General features: G+C 35.8%; 2 protein-coding genes across 3 annotated transcripts; both read left to right on the top strand.

The window, feature by feature from the left end:
• The first annotated feature begins 1648 nt into the window (after window positions 1-1648).
• LOC132307314 (uncharacterized) lies at window positions 1649-7087 on the top strand. The gene is made up of 5 exons (XM_059805034.1): window positions 1649-1865; window positions 3355-3803; window positions 3900-5169; window positions 5285-5431; window positions 6145-7087. Exons 2-5 carry the CDS (start codon window positions 3753-3755, stop codon window positions 6771-6773), a joined length of 2097 nt encoding a protein of 698 aa, XP_059661017.1. The 5' UTR covers window positions 1649-1865; window positions 3355-3752; the 3' UTR covers window positions 6774-7087.
• A 1549-nt stretch (window positions 7088-8636) lies between these two features.
• Window positions 8637-18246, top strand: LOC132307313 (uncharacterized). 2 transcript variants are annotated; one of them, XM_059805031.1, is made up of 5 exons: window positions 8638-9225; window positions 14999-15207; window positions 16406-16513; window positions 16924-17886; window positions 18145-18246. In XM_059805031.1, the coding sequence occupies exons 1-4, from the start codon at window positions 8934-8936 to the stop codon at window positions 17635-17637; spliced, it is 1323 nt and encodes a 440-aa protein (XP_059661014.1). In that variant the 5' UTR covers window positions 8638-8933; the 3' UTR covers window positions 17638-17886; window positions 18145-18246. The 2 variants fall into 2 exon arrangements, with proteins under 2 accessions (XP_059661016.1, XP_059661014.1); XM_059805033.1 differs by lacking the exon at window positions 16406-16513 and having other exon boundaries at window positions 8637-9225.
• Window positions 18247-18907: the final 661 nt, after the last annotated feature.

Here is an 18907-nt window from a genome sequence, read left to right as displayed (position 1 = left end):
GGGAAGACAAGTGAAATTATGAAATTAAGAAAGAGTTTATGTAACATATTGAGAGATAAGTGGAAATTTTCTTTAGCTATTTTTATGAAATGAATTAATTGGCTCAACTCTTGAAAAGTTCCATACAAGGAAGAATATCACAAGCCACCTTTCTGGAATGTACTCACATGCAGTCTCACTAATTGTTTCATTGTAATTATATAAACTCAGACTCCAATTAACTACAAACTTAAAATTAAAACCTATATATCGTCAAATTTAAAGCTTCATTCAAGTTAATTTGGCGATTTGAAATTATAATTCTAAAACATGATTTTTTTTTCAAGAGTAAATAAGATATTCTTTGTGCAAAAACAACAGAATCCATCACTTTTCTACAGGGAAAAAAAATCTCTAGACGAAAATTGTGTTTAAAATGAGAATGTTAGGCTTGAAGGAAAAGATTAGAAACAAATATAACTTTTTATAGAAAATTTTTTTAATATAGAAACAAATATAAATTTTTTTTTTCTTTCTTGTACAAAATAAATATACTTAGACAATGCATTATGTGATGCACGATGTGCATTGAATTTGAATAAAAATGCACTTATTTGTTAATGAATGTATATGTCCTTAAAACAAGTATAATTACACCTTCATGGTTTTTAGTAGTCACATAACATCAATCAAAATTTTACTGAGTGGGTCAAAACAAATTGAAAATTATTTGTATGCAAAATAATAAATAAAAATAGCAAAAATATATGGTTTTTGGTTAACTTTTCAAAAGAACAAATTTCAAGAATTATCAAAACTAAAAATAAAGTAAAAAAATACTATTATATAAAATTTAGGACTGGCTAGACTCAGTTTTATGATAAAAAAAATTTCAGTTTATTGAGAATAACACAACAAACTGAACAGATTAACAATTTTCTAAAAATAAATTCTTAAAAAAAAGGTTCCATTCAGAAAATAATACCATTTGCCTTTCTTTATACGTTCAATCAACAAGTCCAAACCTTCCATAATCACAACAAAAGAGGTTTTTTTTACTCGAATAAATACCCGACTCTAATAAATAATTTTTAATAAGATTTTTTTTTAGTGTTAAGAGGAAGAGATCTTATTTTTATCCATTTAAAAGAGTCTCTTTTGAACACTAGCTATTAGAGTTTTATTCCATCTCACCACGAGTACTATCTAGAATTTTTATCCAATCACAGAATAAGAGTTTTTAAATATATATATTTTTTATTTCTAACACTACATAAAAAAACCGATAATTATTGGTCGGTCAAGAATAGCTTGTCATACTCTTCAAAAGAAAAATAGCTGTCAATTTAGCAGCAGTGCTGGAGCCTGGAGAGAGACGCTACCATCTGCAATAATTCGATTTATGCCACACGAAAGATCCGCTGCTTTCACACTGCTTTTTGAGCCTCGCGTTTGGTCAAGAAAAACCACCTCTCTCTCTCTCTCTCTCTCTACATTTATATGCTATTGGCCAACAAATACAGTCCATTCTTTATTAACTATATAACAGATAAACAGAATCAGAAAATATTTAGAATATATTCCAGTTTAATTACTCCAATTAGTTTCTCAATCTCAATTAGATTCTAAATCCGAATAAAATAATATATAAAAATCAGCACCGTTGATTTTTCCTATAAAAAATTGCAGCCAAGCGTTTTAAATCCCTCCTTAGGGTTAGCGTTCAAAGCTGTGCTTTCCACACGCTTTTTATTCACAATAAAAAACGAAAACGAAAATAGTTTCCTTCTAATTCCGTGACTTTCAGATACATGCATAGCAGTCATATTGGAATAAGCCCATCTCTAAGAAGCGAAGAAGCTGTATTGCAATCTGGCTAGAAACAGGTTAGATCTCCTTTTTTTTTTTTTTTTTTTTGGGGTTCTACAGCCCTTATTGGTAATTAAATTTTCGTTGTTACCCCATATTAATTTCTTCTGGAATTTGGTTGATTTTGGTTCACCTATCCAAATTGGGAAATTCATACCTCAGTGCCAAAACAATGATTTGATATTCTTTTTGAGGATTATGCAACTGGTATTCATATGTTTGTGCTATATATATGCATTTGTATATATCTCTATGTATATATCTTGTTTGATTTGTGTGTGTGTTTTTTTTTTTAAAAAGGTAAGTGTTTGATTTTTAAACCCTGGAATGTTCGGCAGCTGGGATACATATATATAGCACAAACATATGAATTCCAGAACTTATGAAATTGAATACTTACACAATTCAGGCATACACGCTAGGAATAACAATGAGGTTGCATTTGGCAGTACCGGATCGGTACTTTGGATTTGGGATTACAGGAGATTATAGTTGAAAGTTTTAACTAAATTTCTTCCAATTCCAAATCCAAGGTGCTCCCAAACATTTCATAACTAACAGTTGGTATGTTACTAATGGTTGTTCCTCGTTAATATCTTCTTATACACTTTATAATTATGGACTTAAAGTTTTTGGGTCTTATAGCATGCAGGGTTGTAGTGCCTGGTGTATTGCTTAACATATATTGCTTTTGATTCTTGGAAATAGTTGGAGAATTGATTTGTTATTGTTGAAAAATGCTCAGATAGAAATTGGAAGTAGAAGAGTGAAAACCTGTGTTACATTACATGGACTCCTTAAAAGTTGGTGAAGTACTCATGTCCGACATACATTGTTTGGATATGGGTATGAGATATGTTTCCGATGCTTTTGGTTGGACGTGCCCTAAAAAAACATGTCCAATAATTCAATTTTATTATATTATTGCTTCAAAATGAGTGAAATGCCTCTATTGAACACTCTGTTACATAAAGACATTATTTTCATGAGAAAATAAAATTAAAAACATTAAATAATCTGAATATTTAGCAATGTCCATGTTTCCTTTTGTTTAAAATTTGACACGTCCGACGCGTGGATACATACCTGCACCACCTGAAACACTATCCGATTCCATGTAACATAGTTGAGAATTGTATACTGTTTTTAAAGTTCTGAAAGCAAAAAGTGCCAATGGAAACATGTGGGTAACTGTATTTCCAAGTAAATATTTTTATAAAACTCTCTCAAAAATGGTATGAAGAAAATTTTAAAGCCTTTTTGCATGTTTCCATCTTTTAACTCTTGTTTAGAAAAAGAAAAACAACAAATAACAGTTTTTCTTGAACACTTTCACCATTTTTATCAACCAAAATTTTGAGTATGCATTTTTGAAACTTGAATCTAACACGCCATTGTGTCAAATATGGAAATCGAATTTAGTAAGTAGATCAGATTTTGTATTCTGATTGAAGCATTTGTTTTACATCTAACATTGTTTTTTCTTTTTTCCTTTTCCATGTTCAGGCCGTCGTCTCAGAAGCATGCTAAGGATTGGGTTTTTATAGTTGCTAAAGATTCTCTTTCACTCTGGCCGCTGCAACAAAATCGAACTCTTCTCGCACCTCTAAGTGGGTGTGGGGTAATAATGAGGGGGTGATTTTACTTTGTGTTTTGAGGAGATCAAGATCATCACACATCTGGAGGTTGTGTCGAGTTTCAGAGGGTTTGTCGCTTGACTATGGCTAAGGTCCATTTTGGTTGAGTTCCAGGAAGATTGATTGTAGCATGTGATTGTATTTTAGAGAAACCAGATCTATATTTTGGGCTTGAGTAACAGAGCAGGATTGTTGATCATTGTTAGCTTTTAATGTTACGAAAAGAGTAGTTGGCTTGTGAAAGAAGCTTTGGTTGATTTCAATTAAATGGTTAGGTTTTCATGTTTCAATGCTCATATCAATTCCCACAAAGCAAAAGTGAGTGAAAGAACATTTTGAGGTTATTTTTTCATTTGATTATTAGGGTAGTAGAAAATGGCTTTTACTGACTCTGTGTATCTCTCTATTGATCAGAAAACAGTTCAATTGTCTGTTGAAGCAATGCAGAAGACCTTGCAAGATTGTTCTTTAAAACAGGACCTGAAGGACTTTTCTTCTTCAGACCTAAACCCAATACATTTGAAGGAGCAAGAAGATGGTCTCTTTAATACTTGTGCTAATGATCTTACAAGTTCCTCTTCCGTTGACCGTGGCTGGAAATTAGAGGAAATCAACGGCGAATACGACACTGAGAGGAACATAGGGGTTCATCAGAATGGGCATATTAAAAAGAGCCTTTCTCTAGAAAGTGGACTGGAAAGAAAGGGGAGGGTTTCTGTTGGCAATGATTTAGATGATGAGGCAAATAAAAGATTTTCTTGTGATGGTTCCCCTGATCACAGCGGGTTGGTGGTGCCATTTTGTGGCAAGGATCCGGAAATAACCTTGCCCAATCAGTTTCAAGAAGCTCTGCTCCCTGATTCTTTCCAAGTAGGTTCCGAGTTGGTGAACAATGGGTCCGTCTTCTCAATCGGGGAGACACAACAGTCAGAAAAAGGAGGAAGTGAAAACTGTGATAACCAATTTTTTGGTGAGAATGCCGATAAGTCTAGATATCATATGCCTCGTACTCCCCCTCTTATCATAAAATCAAGTTCTTTGCCCAACATTGGTTCTTTGGGCGGCTCTTCTCCTCCTACGTACATGGCATCTCGCTCTAGATCTTCTGAGGATCTTCAGATTCTAGACTCGAGGCGGAGAGAGATGTCAGCTTATGAGATAGGTGCACAAGTAACACAAGACCAGGGAAAAGATTATTCCGTATCAAATAATGAGAAAAATAATTGTGAGAACCCTGCTGACGATGGTTATGATTCTTGTAACTATGTTGGTTCAGCAAAGGACTGGATAATACCTGTGATGGATGAAGAGAACATGGTGAAAAACCTTCAGGGGGAATCTTCATCACGCCAGTGGAATGAATTGCCAAACAAGGATTTCAAGACCAAACGTATTGAGGATTGGGTTATTGATCTTCAGCATTTCAGCCCTTTGGATGAGACAGATGAAGTACCCACTTCTAACGATCATCAGGTACAGAGAGGTGCCACTGTCTTGGACCATCTGACTGCTGCAAGGTTAGATGGTAAGATAATCCCAGGAATGGAAGCAGTTAGGAAATATATCTCTTCTTTGAGTGCCTCAGCCACCGCTGCTCAGCTGGCAAATCATGGGTTGGTTGTGATCCCATTTCTCAGTGCTTTTGTAAGCCTAAGGGAGCTTAATTTATCGGGAAATGCTATAGGTTTGCATATATGACCACTGGTTTTTTGCTGGCTTGATTATAGTATTTTCCTGGAAGAGAATTTGAATTATTTATGTTTCCTTTTTACTGATGATCTCTCTCCCTCTTTTTGTAGTGAGGATAACTGCTGGTGCTCTTCCCCGAGGACTCCATGTTTTGAATCTGTCAAAAAACAATATCTCCACCATTGAAGGTTTGCGTGAACTTACACGACTTCGTATACTCAACCTGAGCTACAACCGGGTAGTCAGAATTGGACATGGTATGAGTTTTGCTAAAGTACAAATTTTATGTGCTTATGAAAAAAAAAAAAAAAGTACAAATTTTACAGTTTTTTTATTTTCTTCTCCATGCTTTTTTTAGGTTTATAATTTTTGTTATACAACTGTTGGATGATAGGCTATTATTGTAATGTTGTGGTTAATATAGTGTGATTGCTACCTTATACGGAAGAGGTCTTCAATGCTAGGTGGTGCTTTCAGTTTGTTGTGGCCTTCTGAAACAAGTCGTCCTGCCATCCTGCATCTTCCCCTTTTTCATTCCTGGATACCAACCTTTTGTTTCTGATGATTGTTCTGTTTTTTTTTTGACCCTTGTTGCACCCCCCAAAATAAATAATTAGTTGTTTATGCCCCCTGGTAGTCAATCAACTAAGAAAAACAAAAATTGCCTCATCCATTTCATCCTTTTTGTCAGGGTTGTCAATTATGGAAAAATGTAGTGGAGTTTGACAGGATATTAGATAATGAAATTATTAGGAACTTTAACTAATTCTGAACTTAATCAAAAAGCCGTGATCTATTAATATGTTAAGAGGGTAATTGGAGATGCATAATTTATTTTTGTAAGAATGATAATTGAAGATACTTGTTTCTTTTGAAATTAGTATGATAATGTGTCAGCCTTCAGCCTCAATCTATGGTCTGTCTACTTTTCGATCAGCCACTGATGTACTTCCCATTACTTATTTGGAAGGCCTAGCTTCTTGTTCCTCTCTAAAAGAGTTGTACTTGGCTGGAAACAAAATTAGTGAGGTTGAAGGACTTCACCGGCTCCTAAAACTGAATGTCCTTGATCTGCGGTTCAACAAGATCTCGACAGCCAAATGTTTGGGCCAACTTGCGGCTAATTACAATTCGTTACAAGCCATCAGCCTGGAAGGAAACCCAGCCCAGAAGAATGTAGGAGATGAACAACTGAAGAAGTATCTGTTCGGTCTTCTTCCCCATCTGGCTTATTTCAACAGGCGGCCTATTAAAGTCGGCACTTTGAAAGATGCAGCAGACCGATCAGCTCGATTAAGTATGTCTGCCCATCAGACTGATCGTGGCCTTCGATCAGAACACAAGAGTTTGCGCAAGGCAAGCCATGGTGTTGCAGCTCACAAGACGATGTTATCTTCATCAATCCATGGTCGTAGAAGTCAAGTCGTGGATCCAGCAAAACAGTCCAAAGGCAAGCATGGGCGCCTGCCTCCTCTTGGGACTAAAGCAACAACTAGCAATCGGCATCAGTTTTATGACATCGGCAGCAAACTTCTGAGCTTCAGACCTGATCTCTCTATTCGGAGGAGTCGGAGTGAGGGAACTTTGGCAGCTCTTTGAGCTCATTCTCATGCTTTGCATATGAATTATATACTACTCTAGTTCTGGTTGTGGGTTTTCAATTGCGATTTTGTGTTTTAACATAAATTAATGCCCGTCCTCAGTGTAACATCTTGCATCGGCGGGCAAGATTGGTAAAGGTCGTTCATTGCAGTAGATTGCAAATGTCGTTTCTTTTCTTGCAGTGGATTTGTAACTAGTTTAAGTGGATTGAGAAACTGTTAAGAGCCACCCTTTGTATAATTTTTTTTTTTCACCTGGAATCATTTGTTTGGATTGTAATAAGCTTGAATTTCTGAATTATTTTCTAAAATCTTTCTGGTGTTAATGGTTAAAAGCTTGGATTTATAAAAGTAAGGATGCAGATGTATCAAAAGTCCTTTCCTTTAACCCTAAGGGCATAGTCTAATAACATCACATCTTGGGGTTGGGACATGGAATCTCTTTTGACACCACTGCTATCGAATTAAAAAAAAGAAAAAAAAAATTCCTCCAATATTTTCTACTTGTGAACCTTCCCTCAATTAAGTCTAAATAGCATTATTTTACAAATGACCTAATAATTAAAGCAATGCTTCTTATTGACCATTATTTCTTTAAGCTTCACTTTGAATTTTATTTATTTTTTTAATCTTTAGTAAAGTGATTCCTAATTTAAGACGAATAATCATTAAGCAAATCGAAAACCAAGATTTGTTAATAGTTGAGGAAAACATGAGTAGGAATTATTTATGTAAAAAAAAAAGAAAAAACCATTGGCAGTTTTTATATATATAAAGTGGATGATATATTAGTATATATATACATATATATATATATATATATATATATAGGCAAATTACAAATAATAGTTAGGAGATTTTTATCTCGTGCATCTAGATAGAAGTATGCACCACATATTGATCAACCCACTATTGTTGTTTCATTGACCTAACACGTTACATTATTCATTAGTGTATCAAATCAATATATGGTAACTATATTTTTGGACAAAAATAACCTTGCTACTGTGAGAAGACCAAATTGTCTATTAATTGAATTAAAATTACATCATTTCAAAATGGCAAAAGTACGTGTCTACTAATGGATCACAATAGATTACATGACTCATTTTTCAAAATTAATTATTATTTCTTTTAGTAGCAGTTAGGGCTCTCTCACTATATTATTATTTCTTTTCAAAGTATCCTTTTATATTGAATTTTTCACTTGAGCATTATAAAAAAAATAAAAATAAATTGTTGCAAAACCCTATGTAGCATAACATCAATATTACATTTCAATTGTAATAATAAAAAAAAAAAATTTAAAGTAACCCTACTCGGATCTGAACAAAAAACAAAAATGATATATTTACAATCATGACAAATAGGAAAAACACAAAATAAAAAAAACCAATATTATCTCCATAAAATAGTGATAAAAAAAAAATAAAAAAACACAAACTACAAGTATAAATAAAATTAAAAAATCCCCCTAAAATAGCGATTTATAAACAGTAAACAAAACATTTAAGATACAAATTGCTTCGAATATTAGAGGTAAACCTTAGAATGATCAATCGAAATGTGATAAATAAACATGATCTAGGGTAAATATGATTTATTGAAACCTAAAATGACAAATATACCATAAAAAATGAGGGGAATATAAGAGGAGGGATAAAACAGTAAGTCACCCTCACCCAATTCCTTCCAAAATTTTCTTTTAAATAATGGTTATATGCATTAAGATCATATAGGTAAATTTACCTTCATTGGCGCATACTATCTAAGTGCACGAGATGAAAACCTCTATGCTATATATATATTATCTCTGCGCCATATTAGTGTTCCACACTCAAAATTTTTGAGTGTATATATATATAAATGTATGTATGTATGGGAAAAAAGAAAAAAGAAAAAGGAAAAAAGAAAAAAGAAAAAAGAAAAAAACCTAACAGGCGGATATCTTCTCCTTATTCAGGAGTGGAACACTACATAAATCCAGCGCCTTCGAAATTCAAAACACAAATCCCCGCCAAACGAAGCCAGTACATTCCCCATTTTCTTCATTTTGTCTCTCAGCTCTTGTTTCAAACCCTAGATTCTGAAAACCTAATCTCTCTCACTCCATGAAAGACCACCAATTGGAACTCGAATTTCTAGGGAGAAATTGAGAATGGAGAGAGGTATGATATCAGTGGACCAGTGGTCCGAAGGCAGTCAGGTGTATTTCCTGACGCATCTCCACGCCGATCACACCAAGGGCTTGTCTTCGAGATGGAAAAGAGGCCCACTGTTCTGCTCTCGAATCACAGCCAAGCTCTTCCCCTTCAAATTTCCCGATTTCAAACTCTCGCTGCTTCGAGTCTTGGAGATTGGTTCTTGGCATTCCATCTCTTTGGTTTCTCCCACCTCTGGATCAGAGACAATAGTCCAAGTCATTGCCATCGATGCTCATCATTGCCCTGGTAAATTGCTCGTCAATTGTTCGTTTTAGATTCTAAATGAATTGAATTACTTTTCAAATTTATTATATATATATAATAAGAAATTTGTTATGAGTTCATAGTTGGGATTACAGTTTATTGACAAGCACAAGAATTATAAGCTTGACCATTTGTCATCACATATACATTATTACTATTTTTCATCCATTGTAGTTATATTGATAGTTTGCTTGTTAATTAGCTAGGTATTATATGTAATGCCGCATTTCAAATTTTATTTGAAAAATGAAATAATGTAGTGTAATCACTCATCTTGTTACTATTTATATCATTAATAGTATGTGTTGAGGGTGAAATCTGCACGGTCCGATACGACACCGTTTACCTGCAAGGTAAAGAGGAGAAAATCAATGAACCTTGACAGCACCGGTGTGGTGCCTTCCCAGAACTCTCCGACGATCAAGTTAGTCACCAGAGGTTTAAAAAGGAAGGCAGGGATTTAATAATAGTTTTTTTGTCGTCCATTCTTTAATGGCTTGGTGCCTTATTTATGGCTGTCGATTGGAATCAAAATCGTTTCGCCGATGTCGATGGTCGATCTTATCTTCCGCTTGTACGAAATCATAGGATTTATTGCCAGATTTGTCGGGGATATGATTTAATTCTTTTGACCTCCTCCAGTTATAGTACGATTATTCTTACCTATTGAACCACGTCAGATTTGATTTCATTATCCTAATCAATCTTATTGAGGGTAGGGTATGTTTATATTTTTTCCTATCAGTTGCCCCCCATTCCCAAGCTTGCACGTCTAGTTTGGAAATGTAATAAATAATAATAATAATAAATTTTTTTTTTTTCTAACCCCTGTGAACAGTACCCGCGGGTACTATTCACATAAATAGTAACTCAGGTTTTTTTTTTTTTTTTTTCTCAACCCTGTGAACAGTACCCGCGGGTACTATTCATGTAAATAGTAACTCAGGATTTTTTTTTTTTTGCACCCGAGGGAATAGTACTCTTCATTTGATAAGGGAATAAATTGTATAAGTTTTGCTCCTTAATAAGAGAATTGAACTTTACGAGTTTTATTCACCTCGTTCCTTTAGTAAGGGAATTGAACTTTACGAGTTTTACTCAGCGCACCTCTTTAATAAAAGATATTTATTTACTATCCCTTATTGTAAGGGGATATTAATTACGGGATTCATTCAGCCTGGGTCCTTGTAGTACAGGACATTCATTTATTATTCCTTATATTACGGGGATATGGATTACGGGATTCATTCAACCCGGGTCCTGATAATATAGGATACTTATCCCCTATAGTCCGGGATATGGATGACAGGATTCATTCAGCCCGGGTCCTTGTAATACAGGACACTCATTTACTATTCCCTTATAGTTGGGGATACGGATTACGGGATTCACTCAGCCCGGGTCCTTGTAATACAGGACACTCATTTACTATTCCTTAAAGTACGGGGATACTGCACGTATAAACTAAAAGGAATTATATTAAAGACCATCATTGCCTCAAGGCTTATTAAAAATAACACGTGATAGAGCTACCCTCCATTTAAAATGATTAACTAAGATGCCCCCAGTCTTTATTGTGAATGACTTGATAAGGCTAATTCCAGCCGTGAGACAATTTCTAGTCGGTATACTCATTTAAGTCATTCTCATGATATGTGCTGTCGCTCTGGTTGAAGAACGATTTCTTATATTTGGTATTATTTTCATCCCTGGCGAGAGGGGCTGGCCTCTTCTTGTCCTCTCCTTCCTTCCGTGCACTCATGGTGTCTTCAGCGTTGATGTGTTTTTGCGCTCTGACCAGCAACTCTATCATACTGGTGGGAGGTTCTTTTGATAAGGAGAACAAGAATCTGGAGGTTTGGAGTCCTCCTATGAAAGCTGTCAAAGCTACCTTGTCGTTCGCCTCTTTTACCTGTAACATCTCTGCGTTGAATCGGGTGATGTATTCCCGAATCGACTCTTCCTTTTGTTGCTTCACGGTAAACAGGTAGGTAGCCGACCTCCTATGCCTCTGACCTGCAATGAAGTGGCTCACAAACTGCTTACTCAATTCTTCGAAGGTGTTGATGGTTCCTGGCTTCAACTTGTTGAACCAAACTTTCGCTGATTCCTTAAGTGTAGTGGGAAAAGCTCGGCACATGATTTCATCTGGCACAGCGTGTAAATGCATAAGAGCTTGAAAAGTTTCCAGGTGATCGAGGGGATCTTTGGTCCCATCGAAGCTTTCGAACGAGGGTATCCTGAACTTGCTAGGTAGTGGACATTTCATAACGGCGGGGCTGAAAGGCAGGTTGTGTAACGACCCTAGTTGATGCCAAAATTTAAAAAAATTCGGCATAACCTCCCCTAAAAATGGGCCTTCAACAACCTGTCCCAATACACAAAACACATAAAATCATCCAGCATCCCATTCATCCGTTCATTATACCTCAACATAGTTCCTCTCATGGTGGAACATCCACATACCAATTAATCTAAATTATCATAATTACAGTCCCAAAATACATGATTAATATTTAAAGTCCCTGTCTTACAACGTTACATGATACAATTGCATGGAAACATATACCATAATTCCACTAGTTTCATTTACATCAAACAAAAGATAAGTTCGTTCTTAAGTTACAAAGCCATGAATACTAACTTAGTTACATTTCCATAACTACGAATATACATAGAACGGTCAAAATACAAAATAGCAAACAACCTTCTAACAACTTTCAAGCTTGATGTGGATTGTCGTCCACCAGTTCATTTCCAAGACCTGAAAAAAAATAATATAAATAGTAGGGTGAGCATAAAGCTCAGCAGATGACACTTAAGACACACATCTTGTGTCCTCGTGAATCCAAACGAAGCATAGGCCAATGGGAAATGGTGATCATACAATGTCGGGAAATAATACAGCATAACGATTCAATCTCAAGTATATCCAATGCAATGGTATGAGATGCAATGCATGCTAGTGTCGCTCCCCATTTTCATAATCCAAAACATCGTTTCCAAACTGTTAATACAACCCGCCCTTTGGTAGCCCCGCCGCGACACGAGAGGAGGATTGGCTAGTGTCCCTGACCCTTGGTAACCCCGCAGCGTCATTATAGGGCCCAGCTAGCTCAACCACGCTAGGGCGACTCCCTAGTCCCCTCTAGGCTATATTAACCTCCGGCCCGTTGGTAATCCCGCGGCGACTGGGTTTCGCATAAAACCATTTCATTAAAAACACTTCCCTGAAATTCCCCATATTTATTTCAAGAACAATTTCTCCCATTTCATGCAAACCCAATGGTATGTGCATGTATATATGTTCCATACATTCAATGCCATGGCATTTAAAATTCTACTCCATAAAATTAAACATTTAACATGTTCAACATCTCCCAAGTAATTATTAACACATTAAGATACAACAAAATACATTTAAGCATGCTTTACACATAAAACAACTCACATTCATACACATGAATTTCTCTAGACAGCATTCATTTAAAATAATCATTGATACAATTAACTTCTAATTAAGCATGCTTGGCACAACAAATGATTATAACTCACAATGGAACAAGAAGGTAGTGGATTAAGGTGTCCCTACCTCAAAATGAGCAAAATCCCTAGAAATGGGTTCTTAAATTCGAGCTCCCAAAGAGGACCAAAAGCTAGAATTTCTGGTACTAGCACGTAGAGCTCGTCGTGCTCGTCGTTTTGCCTCAAACGGCACCTAAATCCGCCAAGAATTGAGAGAGAAATCAAGGATTGAAGTTGAAAAAGAAAAAAGAAAAGAAAAAGACAGAAGCAGCGAGAGAGAGAGACTTAAGCTGTCCGAGAGAGAAAGCAAATTGGAAACTAAATGGGTCTGTAATGACCCTTATATCACAGGTGGGCCCCACAATTGAAAAAGTCATTATACTAATTATATATATAGATAAAGTCAAAAACTTTACAGGTTGGTCCTTTGTACCAGGTCATCTACGACGGCAGGACCTTTCCCTTTCATAGCCTGCATTACATCTTCCATTTTCCCCTTGAGATCCTTGATCTGCAAGTCGAGATGGGTAACTTTCTTTGTCTTTTCCTTAAGACAGAAGGCTATGCTTTCAGGAGGTCGGGAACTCCGTGGGAGAGATGGGTGAACCACCTCTCTATGTCGGGTTCCCACCTGGCTTTGTTCCACTTCAGTCTCATTTTGGGGGGGACGATTATCCTTTTATTCAAGATTCCCATTACCTTCGTTTGGACTTGAGAGATCTTGTCCTAGAAAGTTTTGTTGAACCGGTGGAACAAGGTGTTGCAAGAGTGTTGCATTTTGCTGGATCAACTGGTTCATACCCTGACTCAGAGTTTGAACCTGCAGTTCCAACGCTGCAAGCCATGCCTGGTCGTTTGGGACGTCCAGGTTTTCACCCGACTCTACCCTTTGACCAGATCCCTGCGACGGTGTTCCTTCGGTAACCATACCGGACTGCAAACGTATATACCCAACGAGTAATTAATTGATTCAAGGGAATCGTCGTTCCCACAGACGGCGCCAATTGTTGAGGGTGAAATCCGCACGGTCCGATACGACACCGTTTACCTGCAAGGTAAAGAGGTGAATATCAATAAACCTTGACAGCACCGGTGTGGTGCCTGCTGATAGTTTTTTCGTCGTCCCTTCCTTAATGGCTTGGTGCCCTATTTATGGCTGTCGATTGGAATCAAAATCGTTTTGCCGATGTCGATGGTCGATCTTATCTTCCGCTTGTACGAAATCATAGGAGATTTATTGCCAGATTTGTCGGGGATATGATTTAATCCTTTTGACCTCCTCCAGTTATAGTAGGATTATTCTTACTTGTTGAATCACGTCAGATTTGATTTCATTATCCTAATCAATCTTATCGAGGGTAGGGTATGTTTATATTTTTCCCTATCAGTATGCATAACACTATAGTTATAATTAGCTTATTCAAAATCAGGTCATGTTTTCCAGATCCCAAAGTACAATTTACTAGTTTATATGCCAATGTCAATTTTTTTATAGAGATACTAAAACTTATGAAAGCTATCAACTGAATTTCAAAACATATATAAAAAGAGAGAGACATATATAGGCAACTGAAATTTTGTTTATTAAAATACTAGTCCATTTGTTCATGTATGAAACATCTTGAGCAATTTGTTTCTAACGTCTTAGTAAATACAAATTGAAATTCGACTATAACATGCCACAGAAGTTAAAAATAGTGGTCATACTGGAGATTTCTGAAGTGCCTTCTCTGTTGATTTGGTTGTCCATCTCGTTAACTCAGTAGTAGCAACTTACATCATTAGCAAATCTATTACTACATTCTCACACACTGCTTCTCTAATATGGATTTATGATGGGTCTCACATATTTAATCTAGGTGCTAACTAGATATATGTAGCTAGACTCCCATTCCCTTTTGTTCGAAGTATTGCTTTATAGAAGCTGTACTAGAATTTGTTCTTTTCCGCAGTTAAAACCAAGTCCACTAGGGGCATTGTAATTAAAACAATGACTTAAATGCAGCGTTTGTTGCTTATTTCTAAACATTATCATTTTTCAGTTGTAATGTGGCTGCTTTACTTTTTAATACATTTTTACATTTTTACTTATAAAAAAAAAAAAAAAAAAATGGCTGCTTTACTTTGTCAATCTAACCATGGATAGAACTTATCTATCAACAAGTAATGTTGCGTCATAATGCTTTAACAATTTACTTGTTTGGGTGCTCATATTTTTTTCATCCGACAGGCGCAGTTATGTTTTTGTTTCGTGGTGAGTTTGGCTGCATGCTTTACACTGGGGATTTTCGTTGGGAAACAAGAAGTAAGAGGGCACATATTGCTAGGGCCATGCTTGGTAATGCTATTGGGAATGATAAAGTAGACATCGTTTACTTGGATAATACTTATTGTAATCCGTCATACTCTTTTCCTTCTCGAGAAGTTGCTGCTCAGCAGGTGCGTGTTTCCTTTTCTTGCAGAAAGTTGTATAGATTCCCTTAGTTTTATGTCGTTCATTGGGATTACTGCAGTGTCTTACCTGTTTCAAGTAACTAAAATTTTATCAGTATTTGGATCAATGCCGCTTAACCAGCTTAGTATAACATATTGTTGATGTTAGCAGCACTGAAGCTTACACAAAATATAGCACTTTTTATTCAAATTATATTATAACCTTTTGTGATTAGTAAAGTCAGGGAAGATAATGTGGCGAAATTCCTAATGTTAAGTTCTTTTATAGTTTGGGAAAAGGAAAGGGTAATAGTGAACTGGACAAGGACTTGTGAGGTTGGACTTTGAAGTTACTGTTTTGTTCATCAGTGGTCAATTAAAAAAATATTGTACTTCATTATTGAATGCAAAGCACATATGATGATACATTTGAGGGCTAGATGGATAGAGGTCGAAAAGCATATATGGAAAGCAGAGGACAATGTTGAGGGCCATTTAGGAGTATTTGAAAATTTAGGCTTTTTGGTAAGCACAAAAATGGGAATTAGTTGAGCAATTTTGGCGAGGAATATAATAGTTTTCTTCAAGAGGAAAGAAAAGAGGCAACGATTTCAACAAAAGCTGAAAGGAGAAAGCCATGGATTAGTTGTGTAAGCAAGCCATGGTAATTTTTGGGTATACTTCAAATGGAAAGCTTTGAAACTATGGAGGAGTATTTCTAGGAAAGGAGAAGGCTAAAGTAGGGAGTGGAGGCAATATGGACTTGAAGTGGGTAACTAGTTTGGATTCTCTTGAATATCAATTAGTTTATTGTTACGTATATAGGTGGGAGGGATGGAATTTATTGAGTTAAACTTCTTGTCAAGATTCCATCAAACCATGGTAAAAAATGTTAAATGTATCTAAAAGATGGGCATGACGTCACTTGAGATCTCTATATTTTGAATGTTGTGTTGATGAGAATTTTTTTAGTTAAATGATTAGCATGTCAGATTACATCTTTGTCGAATATGCCACATTGGTTAAAAAATTTAAGCTGGTTTCTCATGCCTTGAAGTTCAACAAACTCATTCCTAGAAGAGATAATCTGGATCTTGGGTTTTCCCCATTATCAAACTATATTTCAAGATTACATATTCTGTAATATATCAAGAATTCTGAGTCTTAATGACTTAATGGCTTCTTTTTTGATGGATAATAACAGGTTGTCGATATTATTGCCTCCCATCCTGAACATGATGTCATTATTGGGATAGACACTTTGGGCAAGGAAGATCTTTTACTCTACATTTCACATGTGCTAAAAACAAAGGTCCATTCACACCTTTTCAGAAGAACTTGAGTTACAGTTATCTCTTAAATTTAACTTCACACTGCATATGCAGCAAAAAGGCACCCTCCATGTCATATTATTAATGTAATTAAATGCAGAGACCAGAAGTGTTGACACCAATTTTGATGCATATATGTTTGTTTGAACATTTGGAGACAATAAAGCAAATTATTTGAGAAAATAAATTATATTTACTAGTACCCTAATATCTTTTTGCTATACCACTTTGAGTCTTAGATTTAATCATTTAGAGAGGATATTCCGATGATTCATATTTTGCCTATACCAAGATGTTGGGCATGATAAAAGAGTAAATAATTTATTCTTTATACTTTTTATGCTCTATCAAACCAATAATTCATAATATTGTTTCATTTTATTATTTACAGATTTGGGTGTGGCCAGAACGTTTGCAAATCATGCATCTGCTTGGGTTCCGCGACATCTTTACGACCAAAACTTCGCTAACAAGAGTGCGGGCTGTTCCTCGTTACAGTTTTAGCATTGACACACTAGAGGGACTAAATACAATGCGTGCAACCATAGGAATTATGCCATCTGGTCTTCTATTCACGGGAAAATTCCTCAAAGGAAATGACAATCTCTTTGGTTCTTCTCCTCCAATTTCTCGCATTAACGGAAGCAAATTCAACACAAATGTTGGGACCTGCAAGGATATAAATAAGCCAGATAGAAACTTGAGAACTGTGGAAAGATATCATGAATACATATATTCAGTTCCATATTCTGATCATGCATGCTTTGCTGAGATACAGGAGTTCGTTAAACTTGTCCAACCAACCAACATGAAAGGCATTGTCTCTTCGTCGCCTTCATATGTTGACCCTCTTTATTATCTGGGCCACCTTTCTGATGCAAAGCAACCATCATGGATAGTGAATGATAAGATTGGGAAGGAGAGTGGTGAAAGAGTTGAAGCTGTGGAAATGAAATTTTCTGTTGGAAGCATTAATTCTGCCAAGGAAGAAAGGAAAAGAAAGAAAACACAAGTTGATCATTTAGGTGTTCGTGTGAGGAGGGTGAGTTTATTGAGACGAGTACGACGTGGTGCAAAGATTGCGGAAATTGACCACATTGATTAATCGGTTACATGTTGGTATTGCTTCAAATGTACGAGTGATGTTCTATATGATTCTCGGATCTAGAATACGTGTAATATCTATAAAATCTATAAAACTCCCTTGAAACTGAATGTGCAAAGAATTATTTGTTTTTCTCCCCCCAACACACTACTAAGGCTCAATTGCCCCACGGACAGTCCTGTTTCAAGATGAAGTATGCTCTTTGCAAGGGTTGATACTTCGCACTGAGAATTAGTTGGTGACTTTGAGGTTTGTATCTTGTTTGAAATGCCTTTCTCTTCAGTTGTGAAAATGTTTGGGGCTTAGTATTCCACTGCTATTACACGACACAACAATCTTGTTATAGTTATAGCTTTGTGTATTACATGCTGGTCCTATATTTTTCCCCAATTTAAATTTTACAATGACTGGACTCTATTGTTATTTACATGATGTTTGTTTTCTTTTTGTTGGGTTTTTTTGGTGATCAATCTGATGAATTTGGATCCTGCTTGGATGAAATGGAAGATATTGGCAATAACCCAATGTGCCAAGAAGCTCGGTGGTTGAAGAATTGAAGGTAATGTATGTAAAACTATGGTCTCGCTTTACTTATTTTGGTTCTTGTTACATTTATCTCTGTAGTATGATTGATTTATTTATTAAGATGTGAGCTTTATAATGATATTAACCTGGTCTAAAGAATGCCTTGCTTGATGCTAATGCACCGCTTGATGCAATGTATTCTATAAGATTTCACTGATTGTGCTGAAAATGTTGGTGAAATTAAGCTAGTCTTGAACCTAAAGCCTCTTTTGTCTTGTGCAACTGTACACGATAATGCAGATTTTAGTAATAATGAAGCTAAAAACCATAGTTATGGCCACTTTTGGAGTTCTGATGGATTGAACTTTGAAGTTCTTCAATAGAAGAAATTTCTGGAGCTGCTTTCGTGCTCGAGGACCCTGAGGTCTCAAAGTGTGAATGAAAATGCCTGCAAGGATTGACCTAATAGTAATTCTTTTATTATGATTACTTTACAACCAGTGTTTTTCCTTTTTTTAGTACTAGTCGGTTGGTGTGACTGTTCTGGAATGCTCAAGTATATGTTGGAAACGGGGGCATTAAAAATATAAACTTTGGATGAGATTTGGAATAGATTTCGCTAATAATTTTTTACGGATCTATAAACAAGTGCGTTTCTCTCCGTAAGGAGATGAACGTGGTATATTTACTTTCTCAAATTCATTTCCGGGTGAATGAGAAATTAGTTCTAAAGTGTGGTGTTTTG

This window comes from Cornus florida, unplaced genomic scaffold (genome assembly GCF_030987335.1).
Source record: "Cornus florida cultivar Cherokee Brave unplaced genomic scaffold, ASM3098733v1 CherokeeBrave_3.0.0_Hap2_Chr05, whole genome shotgun sequence".
In the NCBI taxonomy this organism is placed as follows: domain Eukaryota; kingdom Viridiplantae; phylum Streptophyta; class Magnoliopsida; order Cornales; family Cornaceae; genus Cornus; species Cornus florida.
The sequence above is the reverse complement of the archived record's forward strand: the minus strand, read 5'-3'. Positions and strand labels throughout refer to the sequence as shown.